Source organism: Harpia harpyja, chromosome 11, assembly GCF_026419915.1.
Source record: "Harpia harpyja isolate bHarHar1 chromosome 11, bHarHar1 primary haplotype, whole genome shotgun sequence".
NCBI lineage: Eukaryota > Metazoa > Chordata > Aves > Accipitriformes > Accipitridae > Harpia > Harpia harpyja.
This window is the reverse complement of record NC_068950.1, coordinates 19,881,500-19,902,007: the sequence shown is the minus strand read 5'-3', so window position 1 is coordinate 19,902,007 and position 20,508 is coordinate 19,881,500. Positions and strand designations below refer to the sequence as shown.

The following is a 20,508-nucleotide window of genomic DNA, read 5'->3' as shown; positions in this document are numbered from 1 at the left end:
CTAAATCAAAGTGCTGTGCAAGGAAGCAATAGCAAGCACAAAGTTGGCATGCACAAAGAAAACAGAAGTAAAAAAGGTAAAGTCTTTAGCGTGTTTAGGTAAACAAACAGTCCCCTCTATGCTAACAGGCAAGATGAAAGCACACATTCCTACCTCTGCAAGTTGGCGCTTGTGACCATTCTCCATTCGTACAAGTGACATAATTTCCACCCATCAGTTGAAAATTGCTTTCACACTCATACTGCACTCTGGCACCGGGCAGATACCTCTCCTGTTGAGTGCTTGTAATATAAGCATTGGGAATTTCAGGTGCGGCTCCACAGCTAACATCTGAAAAGAGAAGTGCATTTAAGAACAGTAGTGCAGCGATATGACAATCACAGAACATTGCACTCCGGAGCACCAGTGCTCCTGAGGAGCAAAACCGGTTTGCGTTATGCAGACCATTTTCTGCAGGCGGAAGAGGAAGATATTATGGTCTTTATTCTGCAATGCTTCACCACACATTTTTTTTTTTTGCCTAGAGTGACTAAAAAGAGAAAAGGAGTTGCAGAGATCAGCCCAATGTGCAGATTGGTGCTGTACAGCTGCGTGTGCCAAAGGGCTGGAGAGTGAAATGATTTCTTTGCTATTTGAAGGCCACTTTCAGCAACCAACATTCTTAGTGATGTGAAAATAAGATCTATTACCCCACCAGTTATCTCCCCCTCTGCAGCCAGCATCCATTCCTCCATAACGCTTGGCCTGCTTGATTTCAGCAGAGAGCTACGTTTCAGTTACTAGCTTCAGCCCACAGGGGAAACCATTTCCTTGCTGACCTATTCTGCTTGTTGTTTCTCAGGAGCCAGAAAAATAGGTGTTGGAGCAGTCCATTCAAAGCAAGTCACCTCCTCGCTCTCTTGGCCTGACTCACCCTGCATGCCTGAGCTGACATTACTTTAATTCACAACACGAGACTAAGAAGGGTCACAGGCTACTTAGAGGTAGAACCTATACCTTCACAGAAGGGCGGTGCTGTCCAATTTCCTTCTCTGCAAATAATTTCGGGGGAACCAACAGTCAGGAACCCTGCATCACACTGGTAGCGAATTGTTTCACCAGGCTCATAAATTTCCTTGTTTCTGCCTTCAATTTGAGCATTGGCAACTTTTGGAACACTTCCACATGGCATTTCTGAAAAGATACAGAAAGTCGATGCTTGTGCTAATCTGACACACACACAATGAGTGTAGTGTTTCTACCGAACAGATGCTGCAGGCAGCTTTTTGTAACATTAGCATTGTCATCCGCTGACAGTGGATTTTCTATAAAAGGTAGCATATGGAAAATTAAATTAGTCATTCCCCTAAATAGGCATGGACTTCATCACTGAAATATATAGATCCTGTTTCTAACCATGCCAGAAAATTTTAATAAAGGCTTCTGACCTTGTCGTGGTTTAACCCCAGCCAGCAACTAAGCACCATGCAACCGCTCACTCACGTCCCCCCCCCCCCCCCCCCCCCAGTGGGATGGAGGAGAAAATCAGGAAAAGAAGTAAAACTCATGGGTTGAGATAAGAACGGTTTAATAGAACAGAAAAGAAGAAACTAATAATGATAATGGTAACACTAACAAAATCACAATAGTAATAATAAGAGGATTGGAATATACAAATGATGCACAATGCAATTGCTCAGCACCTGCCAACCGACACCCAGTTAGTCCCCCAGCGGCGATCCCTCCCACCTCCACTCCCCCCCAGTTTATATACTAGATGTGACGTCACATGGTATGGAATATCCCTTTGGCCACTTTGGGTCAGCTGCCCTGGCTGTGTCCCCTCCCAACTTCTTGTGCCCCTCCAGCCTTCTTGCTGGCTGGGCATCTGTCGTGGTTTGAAGCTGAAAAATCCTTGACTTTAGACTAAACATTACTTAGCAACAACTGAAAACATCAGTGTTATCAATACCTCATACCTAACTCAAAAACATAGCACTGTACCAGCTAGGAAGACAGATAACTCTATCCCAGCTGAAACCAGGACAGACCTTTACTACACCGAAGTGGTTTCCATCACTGAAGCATCAAAGCAACTCCTAGTCACTAGTGGGCTACGTAGAAAAAAGATCCTTGGATTATGAGGATGTGCCCAGGACTCACATGGCAGAGCTATGAACTGAACAAAGATTGCAAGAATACAAAGGAATATTTAAAAACCAGACTGCATTCAAAAAGTCAGTCTTGCATCCAATCAGGATTGCTCTGAAGACATCCATGAGGGATGACAAGATTCCACAGCAAATTATGGAGTTACTGGCTCTTACTAGTCCACCTCCAGTTTAAAATTCTTTCAATTTCATTCCTAAATGCACTTCAAAAAAAGTATTTTTTGACATTACCCACGCATGTAGGAGCTGAAGTCCAGTTTCCCATAGAACAAGTTATCTCCGATGGTCCATCTAAGATGTATCCAGAACGAGAAACATACTTAACTCTAGCACCAGCCAGATAAATTGTTTTCCCTTCTTTTTTAATTTTTGCGTTTCGATTTTCCAGCCTGGGAACATCAGCACATTCTATGGGTTGTGGTGGCAAACATGGTCTTTCTAAAAAATACAGAAACCACAGATAAATAATACTGCAAGACTATTAATATTCCAATGACATATACCGTCTAAAACTGAAAAGAAAAAAAAATGTAATCATCCAAATATAAATTAAATGGCTTAAAGGAAGATGAAGAAATCTCTAAGATACATGAACCAAATCTTCTCTCTTCTTTCTGTCCTACATGGGGTTTCTTTCTTTTCCTTTGAACCAAATTAAAGCTATTTTCTAGTTCATACCAAGGAGACACAGTTACAGCTTAGCATCAAGAACCGGGAAAATTTCATAGGCAGAGAAATAGAAAAGATATTATCTTGTTCTGAGGTACTGAAAGTGAGTTTCTAGAATGTTAGCTATTAAATTTTTCCACCATTAATAAAGTTGCACCAATGTCCTGAGGGGTTTTGTGATGACATGATGAAAATGAAGAAGAGAACAGAACTTACGAAGTATTGTAATGTACTTCCTGATACATACAATGGATTAAATCTCTATGAAGCCCTCCTGAGTCAGGGCTGGCCCAATGCTTTCTTCTCCTATACTACTGTAGAGTGGGTGGACTTAAATTATATTTTATATGCCTTTTTAGTTATTAGTAAATGAGATTTTATTAGTTGACACATCAAGTTGAAAGCATATGTTTGCACTGAATTCCACAATACAAGAGATCTAATTACAGTCAAAGTTGCTGTTCGGTAACTGGGACTGGGAATTTTATTTCGGGAAAAGTTGTTTTATGAACAGCTCAAACTTTTTTTTTTGTTATTCTTCTCTATGTCTGCCACTTATCAGCAGAAATGGAGACTCACAGGCAACACAGAAGAAGAGAAACCACGTGGCATCAGAATTTTGCAGCTTAAAAATACGGAAGTGGTTGGCCCGTTGCACACATCAGTCACCAGCTGGCACCTCATTTTTCCTGTACTCAGCTATCTCCTCTTCATTTCTGAATACACTTTTTTCTACCTCTTAATGCACTTCTGCTTACAAGATATCACCTGCATCGGTAATATTTTAACAATGATTACAGATTCCTCAGCATTTCTTAGAGTAGATGGCCTGAGTTATGTCATACCATTTATACTCCTATTACAGGAACAAGCCACAAAGAGCAAAGGAGAAAAATCAGGAAAGAATAAAAAAGAAAAAAACCCAAAGATTGCTACTACTACAACTAAATAATACTGATTTTTTTTCACCAGGATACTATTAAAGGCCCCCAGTCAAAACTGAGACTCCATTCTGCAATATACTAAACAAACAAATAAACACACAGCTCTTGAGGGACTATCTGAAAGTTTTATATGCCTTCTTAGATAAGTCTGTGTAAATAAAAAGAGTGACTGTCCAGCAGCTGGTTAACTGCACTTTCTTTAGCAACTTGCACTCTATTGCTTTTCTGCAGTTACCTGTTCATGATAATCTTAACATAAATAATATCATCCTCCAGCTAATGATGACTGCAAATGGACAACACAGAAATTCATAATAAAATAAATAGGAAAAAATAATCCACTACTGACCCACACAGTAAGGTGGTGATTGCCATTTCCCTTCTATACATGTTATTTCATTCACACCGATGAGCTGGAAATTCTTCAGACATGAAAAAGCTGTTTTACTCCCATGCTTGTAATTTCTTCCAACTGTTATCTGTTGAGCACCAGGCAGCTGAGGTGGAGGTGGGCACGTACTCTCCTCAGCTAAGGACACATACTCATGTTATAATAGAACATAAGATAAAGTGTAACAGTTCATCACAGATTACAACACAACCAACCAAGAAAACACTGGTGTTTGTTAGATAATTCTTCAGTAGCTATCTCAAGCTTTAATTAATATTATGATCATTTTGTTCTGCTTCAGAAACACCAGAGCTGCCTTCAGATGCTCATACACTTTCAAACTCATAGAAGAGAGACACAGTTGCCTACACCAATCTAAGCTGGAGCTTCTTGTAGTCCCTCCTTTCCCTTCCACATAGCTGCACGCTCCTGTGTGCTTTCCCATTCCTCTCTCTCTGGTGAACTACTTTAGGAAAACTGGACCAGCTTCTGGGGTTCTTGTTTTGTTTTGTTTTGTTGTTGTTTTTTTCTTCAGACTTAGCTGATGATAACAGAGGTAAATGAGAATCACAAAAGGAAACAAAGAAATAAACTTCAGGTTTGCCACTCAAGGAATGAAGGGCTGCTCCTGCCAAAGGAGAAAAAAAGGGAGGGAAGGAGGTACATCTAGGAAGGAGGAGACATCCAGAGCTTGGTTTGTGGCTTCTAGTGGTTCCAGGAAACTGAGAAGGTAGGGACACTTGGTTTTGAAAGGGAACGCTCCCTCGAGCGATTGACACTCTGTGTACTTCTCCCACTTCCATGCATCATCTCCCAAGAACCTGGCATAATCAAAGCAGGCAATGAGGCGATGATTGTTTTACAATCATGCCTTCTACAGGCAATGTCCTGCTCTGCTATACATAAAGGCAGTCTTACAGGCATCCAACCTTTGGTGTGTATTACGTAAAGGGCAGTGTCCTCTAGGTCTGTGCTTTTGAATAGGCCAACACAGCTTTTTTTCTTATTGTTTCACTAGGAAGCGATTGGAAAAAAATAGAAGGAAAAAAAAAAAGAAAAATCAGGAATAGAAAAGCTTTGAAAGTTTACAGGAAATAAAGGAACTTTGGCTGGAGCTTGAGCTATAAGCTACTCTCATTTGCACCATGGTAAAGCCCTTTTGAAGAACCGAGCTTAGGTTTATCATTGCATCTTCTCCTCACATCAGAAGTGGCAGTGACAACTCTTCCAATTGTCAGGGTAGAGATTATTAAGTCTGCCTCACTAAAACAGTGCATCTCTAAACCTAGTTAACTGTTCAAATGATTCCCATAATTATTCATGACTATCCTTCAGCATATAATCGAGTAAGCATATATATAAGCATGTAAGCGTTTCTATTTCAGACTAGTGACACAGCAATGCTAAGAAGCTTCAATAATGAGCATTTATCATTCCTACATAAAGAAAAGAACTTGTATGCAAATCTAAAAACATACCTGTACATTCAATCTCTGGTGACCATTTTCCAGACACACAAGTTGCCTGTTTAATACTTTTGTCAGCTGATGTACATATATAATGTATAACTCCATGGAACCTAGTCTCCCTTCTTGGCTTGGGAAGATGACCATTGTGCACAAGCTCAACATTCATCGGAGGTACACACTGAGGAGATGGATCTGAAAAAAAATCAACAAAAAGACCTGAAAAAAAGATTTAGTCTAGATAATATGTACGTACGCATTCATTGATGAAGAGGTCATCAGTTTCCTAATGCATGTCCATGTGAAAGTGTTTTTTTACTTACTGCAGTTTGAAGTAACTCCTGATTCCTATATTACAGAAACAGAATGATTTTTTTGCGGAGTGTAGTAAATAATATAAAAACTTAACATTCTTTTCTTCCCTAAAACTATAAAAAGGTAGCAAGATGAGGAACCTTCTTTCGCTTGTAGAAACAGGTGCATAAAGGAAGTACTACTCCACACACTGAAATATGCATCAGGTATCAGTCTCCTATGGAAGTGTATCTAAGTCATAACCAGGTCTTGTGTCCTTGAACTGGTGATTCTGAGAGTCAGAACACAGGCTACTTGTGAAAGCTAAGCAGACTGTGTTTTGTGCCAGATTCAATCCTCAACGTAATTGTAAATAAAGGTACGGTGTACTCAAATCACTGAAGAATATAAAATCACTTCTGAAGAAAGGGGGAACCAAGAATTGGATGTCTATTATAAATTGTATCCTGTTAAAGATAAGTGAAGTGCTGGAGTAATTTATCCCAGACAAGACTCCTTCTTGTCCAGTGTCACTTTTTTCTTAAATTACTGACTCCAATGAAATTTTTTTTTCTTTTTATTAGGAAAAGGCTTTGGTTTGTATCTTTTTGAAAGACATTACTTTCTTTCAATTTATGCACTGCAAAACCAAATGGGAAGATGAGAAAAAAGAGAAAACTACTGATCAGAAATGAAACGGACTAACGCACATAAAAATGGTGAGGATGGGGTAAGCCTAGCACATTGTAGCTATTAGTATTATCTTTAATTCCCAGTAGGATTTTTAAAAAGCAAAGTAGTATACAGAGACATAAAACTACAAGTAATTAGTGCAACAGGCTCACTACTTTATTGCAGATATGTCCCAAGGCTTCTGAAGGGTCGTTACCAGGGAGGAACACCGGAAAAATGGGTAAAAGGCACCGTACACCAAAGAGGTATCCCCATGCTTGATTTTACCCATGGTGCAAGTGTCTGTTTCCTTCCCCAAACCTACTCAGAGTGCTTACAAAGTTCTAGGTGCAGAGTCTTTCCAGGACGAAGGACATATTGTTCACATTTAAAAGAGGACTAAATAAAAAAACCTTCATTGAGATCCATGAAACTACAGTATCTCTGGCTACATATTGACTGCTGAAGTCCTTGAGATTTTGAATAGAACTATGTTACACTTACATCTGAAACACCATGAAAATATTATGGAAATAGATTACCGGCACAAAGAGGTAAAGGCTTCCATTCCCCATTAAGACATTTTATTTTCATTTCCTTAGAATTGCCAGAGCCTTGTTTACATCCACAAATCACTTCATCACCGTGCGAAAACTGGGTCTGGTCTTCCTGATGAAGAACAACATTCGGAATAGAGGAAGGTGATCCACATGGCATTTTGTCTTCTGTTGAAAAGAGCAGAAGTATTCCACAATAATATTGGAGTCCTATATGAATAGCTGAAAGAACTTAAATAAAAACAACTATATTTGCATTTGGTGAGTCAAACCTACTCCCATTAACTGTAACAACTAAATTTCAACACACCTGGAGTACGTATATCTTTTAGTCAGTTTACTAAATCCCTCTCCTGTCTTTTCCCTTCCTTTTCCATCACTGTGGTAACTCCACAGCACGCTCCACAAGTAGTTTCAGCTAACCTTACTTTCCCAAACCGTTTTTCACTGGCACATAAACCCTAAAGTGTAAGAAGAAAAACTTCAGTTAATCCAACTCGCCTGGATCCCTGAGTAGGATCAGTCCAACTCACCCAGATCCCTGATTCTGATCAGTCAAAATTATATTTGATCATACGTCTGCACATTTGTAATGTGTACTTTCAGTTAGCATTATTACAAGAACTGAAAACGATTGTACCATCACTTAGAGGGCTGCAGCACTGTCACCTCTGTGTGACAACAGCAGCTCCTGCTTTGGGCTGTCACTGTTGTAGTGGTAGTGACAGCAAAGGGTAATGGCTTGCAGAGGAGTGCGGCATGTGAGTAGTCTTTTTTGAAGGAGGAAAAAGGCATGTAAGGGGAATAAGGGCATACAGCCTGCTCTTAATGTGGGAGTGGGAAGACCCATGATAAACTCAAAGACTGAATTTGAACAATGCTGCACTCAAGTTTGGACCACTCTTCTTTCAAGCCTGCACACTGAAACTATTTCCACTGGAGCAAGGATTGAAAAGATGCAAGCTCCATGCTGTACATTTTTAAACCATCAGCGCTGCTCATGGAAGACGTGTCAGAATGTATTATGTATAGGGGCAGAGTAAACCAGTCCGTAAAAACCCCACCATTTACTGGTTCTGTTATTAGATCATCCTGCACCATAAGAACACCCTGAATTATTTTCTGTATTTACAGATTTTCAGCCTGAATATTCCATTCTACTTCAATTCTGAGACACTGTCTGCATTGGCTTTGTGTGGCAAGGTTTTGGTAGTGGGGGGGGGGTTACAGGGGTGGCTTCTGTGAGAAGCTGCTGGAAGCTTCCCCTGTGTCCACCAGAGCCAATACCAGCCGGCTCTAAGACGGACCCGCTGCCGGCCAAGGCCGAGCCAACCAGCGATAGTGGTAGCGCCTCTGGGATAACATATTTAAGAAGCAAAAAGTTGCTGGGACAGACAGAGACGGCAGCCAGAGAGAGGAGTGAGAACATGTAAGAGAAACAACCCTGCAGACCCCAAGGTCAGTAAAAAAGGAGGGGGAGGAGATGCTCCAGGCGCCGCAGCAGAGATTCCCCTGCAGCCCATGGGGAAGACCATGGTGAGGCAGGCTGTCCCCCTGCAGCCCATGGAGGTCCACAGTGGAGCAGATATCCACCTGCAGCCCATGGAGGACCCCACGCCAGAGCAGGTGGATGCCCAAAGGAGGCTGTGACCCCGTGGGAAGCCCACGCTGGAGCAGGCTCCTGGCAGGACCTGTGGCCCCATGGAGAGAGGAGCCCACGCTGGAGCAGGTTTTCTGGCAGGACTTGTGACCCGTGGGGGACCCACGCTGGAGCAGTGTGCTCCTGAAGGACTGCACCCCATGGAAGGGACCCATGCTGGAGCAGTTCGTGAAGAACTGCAGCCCGTGGGAAGGACCCACGTCGGAGAAGTTCGTGGAAGACTGTCTCCCATGGGAGGGACCCCACGCTGGGGCAGGGAAGAGTGTGATGAGTCCTGCCCCTGAGGAGGATGAAGCGGCAGAAATAACGTGTGATGAACTGACTGTAAACCCCATTCCCCATCCCCCTGCGCCGCTGGGGGGGTAGGTAGAGAATCCAGGAGTCAAGTTGTGCCTGGGAAGAAGGGAGGGGCGGAAGGGAGGTGTTTTGAGATTTGGTTTTATTTCTCATTACCCTACTCTGGTTGATTGGTAATAAATTGAGTTAATTTTCCCCAAGCTGAGTCTGTTTTGCCCGCGACGGTAATTGGTGAGTGATCTCTCCCTGTCCTTATCTTGACCCACAAGCCCTTGGTTATATTTTCTCTCCCCTGTTCAGCTGAGGAGGGGGGAGTGATAGAATGGCTTTGGTGGGCACCTGGCATCCACCCAGGGTCAACCCACCACACTGTCTCAACAAACAAATAGTAGTTTTGCACAAGCAATTTTAACTCCTGTTGTTGACACTCATACTGTCAGGTTTGAGGTATGCTACCTACTGACATGCACAGAAAGTGGGTGCTTTTGCTTAAGCAGGAGACTTGACTGTAGAACTATTCACCATTTCAGTATCAGGACTATAAAAAAAAACCTGTTGGACATGTCTGACTCTAGCCTAGGGAAAGCAGCAACATACGTAATGCATTCATAGTCATCGTGTTTGTAGCCCTGTGTCCCAGTAACATACAGTATTGCCATTGCTAGAAAGAGGCCACAGAGTTTGTACTGAGCTTGCAAGGCCTCAGGATGGAAGCTTATCAGGCTTACTTTGTCAGAACTTGTCCTGACCTGCCTGGAGGCTTGGTCTTACTTATTTTAGATGTAACAGCAATTTTTCCAGTGACCAGGCTATAGCTAATTTATTTTACTTTTGGTTATCTCTGTATGGCACAACCATGGTTTTATATACGTAGTAGAAACAAGTTTTTAGTCTCTGTAGAGTGAGTAATTATGACTCTAATACAATGGTGCGGGTGAATACAGGTCTGGTATGATAACAGAGCCCTTGAGAATTGGGGACAAAGGTTGGGTGTGGCAGAGTAGAGGCACGGGATGGTAAGAGACAGGGCACAGCCTGGCACCCCAAGGCTACGAACAGCTCACAAAAGGCCAATTTAGACCTGGAGCTGATCAAAACTGGTTTTAGGGGTAACACAAAGAACAAGTATCTAACATATTTGCAACACGCTAAACATACCTAATTCACAACCTGTAGACCAAACCTAAAAATTACCCCAAGCAGATCCTGTACGGAGGAAGAGGAAATCATCAGCATCAGCATCAACATCTTATTCCCCCCAGCGAATGACCTGAGATACTGGTAATGTTCTGTAACTTCCCTCCAAAACACACCAGGCTGAAGACATTGACTTTAGGACCCAAAGGGGCAGTGGAAGGGTGAGCATAAAACCAGAAAAAGGGGCAAGTAAGAGAAAGTGTGTGTATAACAACTGTAATTCTATATTATAAATTGTTTGTATTACTTAGATATTCTGTATTATTTATATGTTTTAAATTATTCTTTATATATTACATATTTATTTTATTTTTCTTTCTATAGTAATTTGACCTGGACTCACAACAATTCTTTGATTGGACTGTTGAGATTTCAATTATACTGTTAATAAAGTTTTGGCTTTATATATAGTGTGTGTTTACTTTTCACCCATAACATGATTTTGAATGTAACATATCATACCTGCAAATATGTAATTTTAATTGTGAAAATATCTGTGAAGTATTAGCCTACAGTGAATTATAGACTTCTCACAAGTAAGAGTTATATAGATTACCAATGCAAGAGGGAGGAGACGACCATTGTCCATCAACACATTCTGTTTCCTTTGATCCAACCAATTTAAATTCAACGTTGCATTCATAGTGCTCTCTGTCCCCATGCTGATACTGTTCCACAGAGCCACCAACCATATTTCCATTGGTAATCACAGGTGGAGGTCCACAGCCTCTGGCGTTCACTGAAATTAAGAGATCAAATTCATGCTCTGAACTCAGAACTTTTCGCACAGTTATATGTTAAGTGCAACATAAAATAGATCGAATTTGTTGTTTAAAATTAAGAAAAATCAGTAGAACAAGTTAAACAAACAGGTCATTGGTTTATGCCTTTGAATATCTGGATTTACGTTGGGCTGGAGATCACAAACAGATATGCATGACCCTGGCTCACTCTATCTTACTTCCATGCACTGTCAATTGCCTGCTATGATGAAAGAAGTGGTTGATAAAACTAATCCAGTTTTAAAAGAAAAAAAGTGTTACATGGATGACAACTTCAGTATTCTTTAAAAAAAAAAAAAAAAAAAAAAGGTGAAAATTCTACAAGCAATAATAACCTATGTTATAAAAACACCCAGCAAGTGATATGTACTGTATATCAAAGGAATTCACTTCTGATGGAGTGAATGGAACTCCTGTTAAGGGAGCTTAAAATGTCGGTTTTAAATGCAAAAGAGAGTGAGCAAATAGAAGGATGACAGCATGAAAGACAACAAGGAAATTGACTGAGTGGGAAGAAAGGGAGATGAGAAATACAAGATCTCTTCATTCTCTCAAGCTTCCTCATGAAAGGGCATAGCACCAGGAAAAGAAACTTTTCAGATGCCAGTAAGTTGTGCTCTGTCTTAAAAAGGATGAGAAGAATAGGGGCATATATCTTCTCTGCTGCATAAGTTTGTTCATCCTACCAGATGAAGCTGAGGGATTCCACAGGGAAAACCTTTCACTCAGTTTCTTTTGCTTGGGTCCAGCTCTGTGTCATCTCCAAACCGTAATTTTTTCTTCAATATCATGTGATCAGACAAAGGAACATAGGGTACAACATCTGATGGGTATCAACATTAGGCAGAGGCAAAACTTAGGACATTCAGGATACAGTAAGAGAGGACATTACTCAAATCAATCACTCCTGGCTGCCATACTGCACATTATTTTTGCCTTTTTGAATAATAAATAATTTTTCATACATTACAGTCAATAACTTGAGTGAAATTTTGTGAAAGCCATTTACCAGCTCACTTTCAGTTATTGCAGAACTCCAACTGGCATAACTAAAGGTAACAGAAAGTTCAACATCGGAAGTTCAACTGTTCAGAATCTTTCACGTGAAATAGCAAAACACTACAAAATGATACAAAGAGGATCAGTTCCTGTTCTTTTAGAGATGAAGATGGGATAATTGCTCTTGGGAGCAAGGCTGGCTTGTAGAAGGTGTCCACAGAAGTCTTCAGGACCCAGGCATTTTCATCTATTTCCTACTACAATAAAGTTGACAGAAGAATTACCTTTACACACTGGTGGTGACGGAAACCATCCAAAGTAATAGCACTGAGTAGAGGCAGGTCCCACTCTTACGTAATTGTTTGCACAGGTAAATTTCACAACATCTCCACTGTGGTATTTACCCTCCTTGGGAGAAAAATCTCCATTGGGCAATGTCAACATTTCACATTCTATCGCTACAAAGACAAAATATTTTAGCATATAGTGTACACCCTACAAAAAGTACATGAAATGCTACTAACTAGAACAAAACCAAAGAAAGTCTTACATAAAAAAACTTCACAAAGTGTACAGAGAGTTACACTGATTAGCAAACATAACAATATTCACCAAGACACTGGGGCGTTGGATTCCATTCACCATTTATGCCACACCTTGCGGTACCAGTTGGCATATTATTTGCAGCTTGATATCCCTCCAAACACGCATACTCGATTATATCTTCGGGCATGAACATAGTTTTATTTGCATGGTAATTCAAAATATCCACATGAGGTGTTTTACACGATTCTGTAGAATAAAACAAAGTTAGTGCATTTTGTGATCCAGAAACACTGCCCGTTGGAAGCATCATTTCTGTAGGTGCTTTAGCGTGTGCTAGTCGACTGAACTACTCAGTATATTTGAAACATTAAAAATTCTGCATTGCCAGAATATGAATGTAAAATATCATATGTAGCATATTCACATAATATCTGTTGCATTAATCTTCAGAAATATCTGTCTAGCAGTAATATCTAGCATAAATATTTCTCGCTTAGATTCAATTCCTTTCCTTCTACTACATGTTATTATTGGTGTCATAGCAAACAGTTTGTACTCCTGTTCCCCATGGTCATTTGTGAGGTGGTCAGAAAAAAAGCAGCAAAATCCTAGGTAAAGGCAGTCTGAAATAAAAGGACAAGATAAAATATCAGCTAAAGTTGGTCAATATTACGAGTCTCAGTATCATATCACTGGAAGATTAAGTCTCTTCTTTTACTATCCTACACCTTTATTCAGGAGAGGAAGGAACTTCTAAGAGGAGAAAGGCAACAACAGCATGGAGGTATTTTCAGGAAAAAGCATTCCAGTGTTTTTCACAAATGTACTTTTTAACACCAGGGCAGACATATGCATAGTGTTTTTTATGCATAGTGATAACATCTTTCCAAATAATGAATCCCATTTTTCTCTAGTTTGGTTACATTTAAAGAAAGTTCTTGGCAGAATCCCTTGGTTCACAGGCATTTCTTCATAAATTTTCCCTCACATGTGTGAAAGGTGGGAGAATTGGGAGTAAATTTGGGCATATGTACCTTGTATCAGGTAAGAATCACTGGAGAGGTCAGTGATTACCATCTACTTTGTGCTACAGAGGTCCAAAAAGATAGCTCACCTACAAGACAGTAGATACTTTCCCACCTTACTCACTTCCTTTATGTTTTCTCTCTTTATTTCCTGGAGCCCCAGAAAGGTTAATCTCTGGAGGATGAGTCCTCTGTTTGAGTCTCCCTCTGCCCAGTAAGAAAACTCTACCAATCTAGACAACAAAAAACTGAGTACATAGGACATCATGTCTGTGTCAGTGACAATGACAAGGAGCTCTGAAGCCTTTATGCTACTCACTGATGCACTTTGGAGGTGGAGTCCAGCCATTCTCTTGACACTGTATCACTCCTGTTTCTTGTCCTTCTGGAGTTAAAAAGCCAGTATGACAATTATAGGTGACCTTCTCCTGTAAACGAAATATTTTCTTTCCCAAGGTCAAATAACCATTGTCAATATTGATATTCTGGCATTTTTCTGAAAGAGATAGACAGAATTTTTTTCCAAGTAAAACACTGCCAAACTACATGCTTATAATACACAGAAGAAGGAGGACAAATGAAGCAGCAGTAGGATTTAGGACATTTTTAAGAGCACATGAATTTTTGCTTCTGCATTGAATGCTTTTCCTGGCGGACTACTGGAAAGTGTGAAGTCAAAGTTCACAGTTACCAACTCACGCAGCACAAACAGGCATGGACAGGGGTTTCATTTGCAGCAATCCTGCAAGCTTCCAAAATTTTATGTCCACATCTGGTGTTCACTAGAAATGAAATTCATGTTGGCCATGCACAGCACTGTGCATGCATAAAGAGGACCTTCTGTCCATATTGCAAGGTAGCACATGCCAGAGATCACCATGGTGTGCAGGTACCACCTCAGTTCTACCAAAGAGAAGTCATTCAGAGTGCACATACTGCAGGGCTAAAGGAAATTTGTACCAAAGGACCCCTTCTTGCACACTAAAACGCTACTGCAGACAGACCCAATGCTGTAACTGATTTCACATCACTTGGAATACATTAAGCCAGTCTAAATCGATGGAAATCAGTTGTCTTGGTTGGATGTTATGGTCTTGTATTCTGAAAGAAAACTTCTGTAGTATGTCAAATTCTTTACTAATAAATCACTCTGTAAAGAAGTTTCTTCATTTTAACAAATTAACTCTACAACAAATAGCAATATTTGCACATTAGAGAGTCAAGTAAATAAAGATATGAAACAGAAAAGACTTTGAGGAACACTAGAGGATGTATTTGAATGTTGGGAGCAGAGTTAATGACACTTCAGTGCAACAGCTTCAAAAGTTTGAATTTCACGTCAAATTTTTTGGTGTTTATACCACTGATGCCCACGATTGCCTAACACTAGGAATCACAAAATTTTATTCTGCTTGCTCATTGCTATATCAAAATCTCAGTGGGTGGCAGTCCAAGACATTCTGTGGTCACTGTCTCTATCAGGGTGGAATGGTGTGTGGATTGTAAGGCTCATAGTTCACAAACGAGTTTCACCATGTCTAGTGCACACAGGCGACTCATGGTGGGTTACAAAAGCGACCCAGCCTTGGGTTGCCTTGAGGCCCTGTCTCTCTGCAGAGACAACTCACGGGGAGCTGTGTAGACAGCTTAGCCCTGGGTTGTCTGATAAACCCTAAACTAAACAGGGCGGTGGCTGTGCCATTCAAAGAACCAAAACCTGAGCTGAGCCTTGAAATCCCTTAACAAATAGTATGCCCTGAGTCTCAATCCAACCACTATTCAGTTGCCTGAGGAAGCAAGGTGAAAAAACCCCAAAACCTGGAGGGTTTCAGCTTCAGTTTCAAATGACAACCTTGTGTAGTCAAACAATCACAGACCAGCAAAGGAAAGATAACGGGAAACTCCACTCAGATATACATAATCCATTTAGGCATATATCATGATCCACTCAGACATAGTCATACACACCATTCCACGAGTCAGGGGATAAAAACTCTAAGATTCAGGTTGGAAATGGGGGAGTCACTTCTCCAACTATACAGTTGGCTTGTGAAGGAAACCTTTCCCCCGCCTCGATCGGGACGCCGGTCGAGGTAGCTTCCCTGGGATTGAGCGCCCTTACCTGGAGAGGTAAGTGAATATTGTTTATGCTTTAAGTTTGTAAACACGTGTGTGCTTGTGGTTGTCTGTGAATCGCTTGTGGTTGTAATAGTGTACTACTCTTGCCTTAAAAACTGCAATAGCGCATTCCTCCATTGTATCTGTAAAACCTGCAATAGTGGCTTGTTAAGTCTGTAAGTGAAGTTCAAATAAGTCGTTTGCTTGAACCTTGCAGGTAAGTCTGTGAGTGAAGTTCAAGTCGTTTGCTTGAACCTTGCACTTAAGTCTTTTTCCGTCATAAACGGTTTCCTAAAAAAGTATTTTTACAGTCCAAGAAAAGCTAGGTTGAATTGTTTTTGTCCATATGAAATCATTATCTAAAGTATTTAAAGTTCCTGTGAGACATTCTAGCAATTTCAGGCTTGGTACAAGTCAGGAACAAAAGCTGGAAACAGAGTTAGCAGAGGTAACCTTCCTATTCCTCCCTCCTTCCAGTATGATGCCAACTGGAAAGGAAGCAAGAGGAACAAGGATCAGGTGGCATAGCAAGAGGCTGAAAGGAAACAAATTACAGATAGGCTGTGCAAGGGGAATGATCACTATTTATTATTACTGCACAGCTATGTTATAACAAGATTTCACCACTGAAAATAAAGGGACTGTGACTCCCATCCCAGAGCTTACATTCCAGGAGATCTGAATGAGCCATGCGTGGATGTTTTACAGGGTTTCATTCTGCACGTTTATATAGCGACTGACCTCAGCAGCACACAGGGACATGAGGGCTGCATGAGACATTGAGAGAACGACGGCATTGTGTTTCAGGTGTAGAGTACCTAGACTTAGAGTTACTAAGCAGTAGTGATGGATTAATGTACGTGATGTGATGACGGATTTATCGGTTTTAGCTAGAAACCTCAACAAAATACGAGCACACTTACTTTTACGGATACATCTTGGAGGAGGTGACCAGTCATCCTTTGTGCACGTGACTTGCCCATCTTCATGTTCCGTATAATAGTCATCACTGCAGACATATTTAACTCTTTCACCTTCCTTGTAAACATTCTTCTGTCCATATGAGAAATACCCATTTTCCAGCTGTCTGACGTGACATTTTTCTGAAGAAGGAAGGTAAGCACATTTAACCACAGTAATTTGTACAGCAAGAACTGAGGTAAATTAATTCTCAGGAAGATGGTTACTAAAAAATGGGCCTCCAAGTGCCTTTCTGTAGCCTTCTATCCCCAAAAGACATTTGTGTTCAAACCTGAATGAAAGCATGATTTGTTTCACTGCCCTAAGATTAATGAATCACATGAACAGGAGTGCAAGTTGCTACATGAAATGCTAAGAAGTGGTCTAGTAAACAGTATCGCTTACCTAGTGTTCATAAGCAAGTTTGGCTAACTTCAGTGCATCTAGCGTCATGTATACCAGCTCTGGTTTGGTCTGCTACGTCTCTAAAATGTTGATGGCTGCCCTGAGTGATTTTCAGCATTTGCTTCCAGGAGATTTTATCACCTCTGTGCAAATGTATCAGCCTCTCAAACCAGCTCTAGGGATTTTAGCAGCAGCTAAGCACGCTGGCTCTACAACATCCTGTGCCCCCAAGAGCCCAGACACAAGGAAGATGGCTGAAGGAATGCTACAGCTGTGTTACTTGAGTAACTGCTCCTTTCCTCCGGGCAGGACTCCACTAATTTCCTGCACGGAGCACCACTCCACTGAAGGCAACAGAGAAAGATCAGCCTTTTGTAGTCCACTTCCAAGCCCTACCAGTACGTAGGAACTTTACTGCGACTGAAGATGTTTGTCTTAGAAGTGGAGGCCTCAGCTCGCTGCTTTAAATATATTTTAAATCTAATTTATTTTAAATCTAAGTCAGTGTATCTGGATCTTTTTCTGATGTCTTGCTCACTTTCAGCTTATTGCAAGAGTGTGCCACCTTCGCAGCTCCAAATGTTATCCAAAGGGACCAGGCAATGGACCTCAGAGAGGAACCTCTAGACAAAGTGCCCAAGCCACTGAAGGAAGAATATATTTACATACAGTAGAAACTCTGTTTGTATGCGCAGCTGTGTATGCAGATGAAAGTAGATGCATGCACGTGACCCAGAAGCCAGAGAAGAGAAACATTTCCTATGTATTTCTCAATCTCACGAAGGATTTCAGCAGTAAAGAATCTCCAAAATCCAAAAGTATCACTTCAGCCTTCCTCATTTCAGAGTGTCACTTACCAGCTGACAGTTTGAGCTCTGCAGATAGGATGAAATCTGGGTGCAGTTCCAGGGGTCAACTAAAGCAGTTCTACTTTAACTAACTGCTCTCTGTTCCGTCTTGTGCTCCATCAGCACAATTTCTGCTGCACAGACCTTTGATAATTCCAACAGAATTGAGCGTATAATGGAAATGTACTTACTGAGGCATTTTGGCTCTGGATACCAGCCCCTTTCAGAACAGACCATTCGAACCCAGTATTCTCCACTTGGGGTTGTATAACCACGAATGCAGTGGTAATCAGCATGCTGCCCAAAACTCATCGGAAAGTAATAGTTTTTGTGGTACTCCAGTCTTTCACTTAACTTGCCATTTTCTATGGCTGGGTAGTCACATGGTTTCTCTTGAAATAGAATTTAAGAGCAACAATATCAACACATGCGTGACAAAAAGCTCAGGGCACAATTAATTCAGATTCAGCTTCACCATCTGAGTGTTTTCTGAAACTGTCAGAATCTAGACGACACACCTTGGCAGATCCTAAGGAGTGCGGGAGCAATCGCACTCTGCTTCTGCTGTCTTTGTCAGTGCTTATACCTATGTTGCTTCCCTCTGATCCCATTGTAACCAACAGAAATCCCGTCACTATTCTCACTGGAGTCCAAAGGCTGATTCATGAGACTGAATAGTAAGTATTTATTCTATGGTGAGATGACACTGTCTTTGCAGAGTGTCTCGACTAAATTTACTATACTGACCATGATGGGAGCCCAGACAGCTAGCTCGGATATAGACACTGAACTGTGGACTCAAAACTGAGATGACTCCTGTCACCACTTTCATTGGTAACTTTGGGAATCCTGTACCAAAAGCTCTTCCTGGTTCTTCTCATTTTTATTTTAAAACTGTAGTGTTTTTCTTTTGTTCTCTCAGTTCCTCAAAAGAACTGACCCTTTTCAGGGACAAGTCAAGGATAGAAGGAGGAGATTCCCAGAAGCTTTCATTCAAGTTTACCCAGGGTGTCCTACCTGGCCATAGCAGGTAGGTTCCTTCTGAAGTGCTCTGACCCAGAGCCTACATGCTGGGGCAAGGGAGATCACACACTGGACAGACCATTCAATAATGAGTGAAGTGGTCTCAGAATGATACTGAATTTTAGAACCCACACACATATAAAGGAAAGATTAATACAGATACTAACTGCACTTTTCGGCAATAGTTGAAATCGCCTTATCCAAAGGTTCATTTACAAGACTGGTTTCATCAGGGCTTCTCTCACATTCTGTTTTCTAATTTTTTCTTTTACTTTCAGTGACTAAAAATCAAAGAGTGCTAGATTATGAAATTAATTGCTAATTTATTTATTTATTTGTTAATACTGTGTGTAGTGGGCAAAACTATTATTGTAGTTATGGGAAGTTTAAGCTAAGAAAGAACTCATCAACAATCACGAATATCTTGTTTTGTTATTTGACAAACATTATAATAGGTAGAATAAAACTGTGGTTGTTTATAATATACCAACATACAACTGCAAGTAAAAATCTAAAGCTGTGATAACCATAATGAAAGATACCTTCTAACCACTACCTATGTTTTGGTTTGGTTTGGATACTTTAACACTCACTCTGTCCTCTTATCTTGACTGGCATGCTACTCTTCAGGTGGACCACAAAAATTCCTGACAGGGAGCTGACTATAGTACATTTTAACACATACTTTCACAAATACAGAAATAAATAATACCTGTGTTTATAAACATAATGTAAATGTTGATTATACCATTGTTTTTATAGCTGACTTTTCCAAACCATCAAATTAAGCTTTACATCACAAAGAAGCACGATGAATAAGCAACTCTCATTTCTCATGCTTCTGAAGTTTTTCTCTTGACCTCTTTTTCACTGAGATATTTCCAACAACTCTACACGTTGTGTCTCCATTCATGAGACCTACTTACGTACACAACCCGGATCAGGCACCCAGCCATTCTTGGTGCATTCAGCTGTGCTTTTGCCAGTCAATGTTTTAAAATAATATCCAGGATTACACTGTATTGTGATTATAACACCTACGATGTAGTTGTCTTCTTGAGGTCTAAAGTTCCCATTGGGAATTCTTGGAGGAGAGCATACAATTTCTAAATAAAAAGAGAAAAATTGGATGCTAATTTGAAGAATATGTTTATATTTGTTGCATAAGTTCTTATTTTCATAGTATATTGACCATAACTGCATAAAATAGTTAAAAAGATGTTTCTTAGGGCAAAGAAAAGGTTACATTTCTCTCCCACACTTAGAAATGTACAGTTCTGTAAAAGGAGAGTGACAACTGTTACTGATGTCATGCTAATTATAAGATTAAAACAAAGAGAATGGTTGGAGCAAGAACTAGAGGTGATCAAACTGAATTTGACTAATCTTTTCCAGTAGGTCATTCCACAGCTGGAGCTCAAAATGATCTATGCTGGGCTCACTCACAGCTCTCCTGGGTTGGTTTATGGACACTATCCCAAAGGACAGGCAGATTCACTGGCAGG

At 40.6% G+C, this 20,508-nt stretch overlaps 1 protein-coding gene across 1 annotated transcript in view; it reads right to left on the bottom strand.

The window, feature by feature from the left end:
• CFH (complement factor H) overlaps positions 1-20,508 on the bottom strand; it is a 39,806-nt gene that overhangs the window by 4,506 nt on the left and 14,792 nt on the right. The window contains exons 7-19 of the mRNA XM_052802058.1: positions 19,930-20,109; positions 18,172-18,372; positions 16,691-16,870; positions 13,969-14,145; positions 12,691-12,870; positions 12,363-12,536; positions 10,854-11,036; positions 7,129-7,311; positions 5,633-5,815; positions 4,113-4,292; positions 2,382-2,588; positions 997-1,173; positions 154-330 (exon numbers count right to left, since the gene is read on the bottom strand). Of these exons, the coding sequence (XP_052658018.1) occupies positions 154-330; positions 997-1,173; positions 2,382-2,588; positions 4,113-4,292; positions 5,633-5,815; positions 7,129-7,311; positions 10,854-11,036; positions 12,363-12,536; positions 12,691-12,870; positions 13,969-14,145; positions 16,691-16,870; positions 18,172-18,372; positions 19,930-20,109 (2,382 nt within the window). The remainder of the gene's footprint in view (positions 1-153; positions 331-996; positions 1,174-2,381; positions 2,589-4,112; positions 4,293-5,632; positions 5,816-7,128; positions 7,312-10,853; positions 11,037-12,362; positions 12,537-12,690; positions 12,871-13,968; positions 14,146-16,690; positions 16,871-18,171; positions 18,373-19,929; positions 20,110-20,508) is intronic.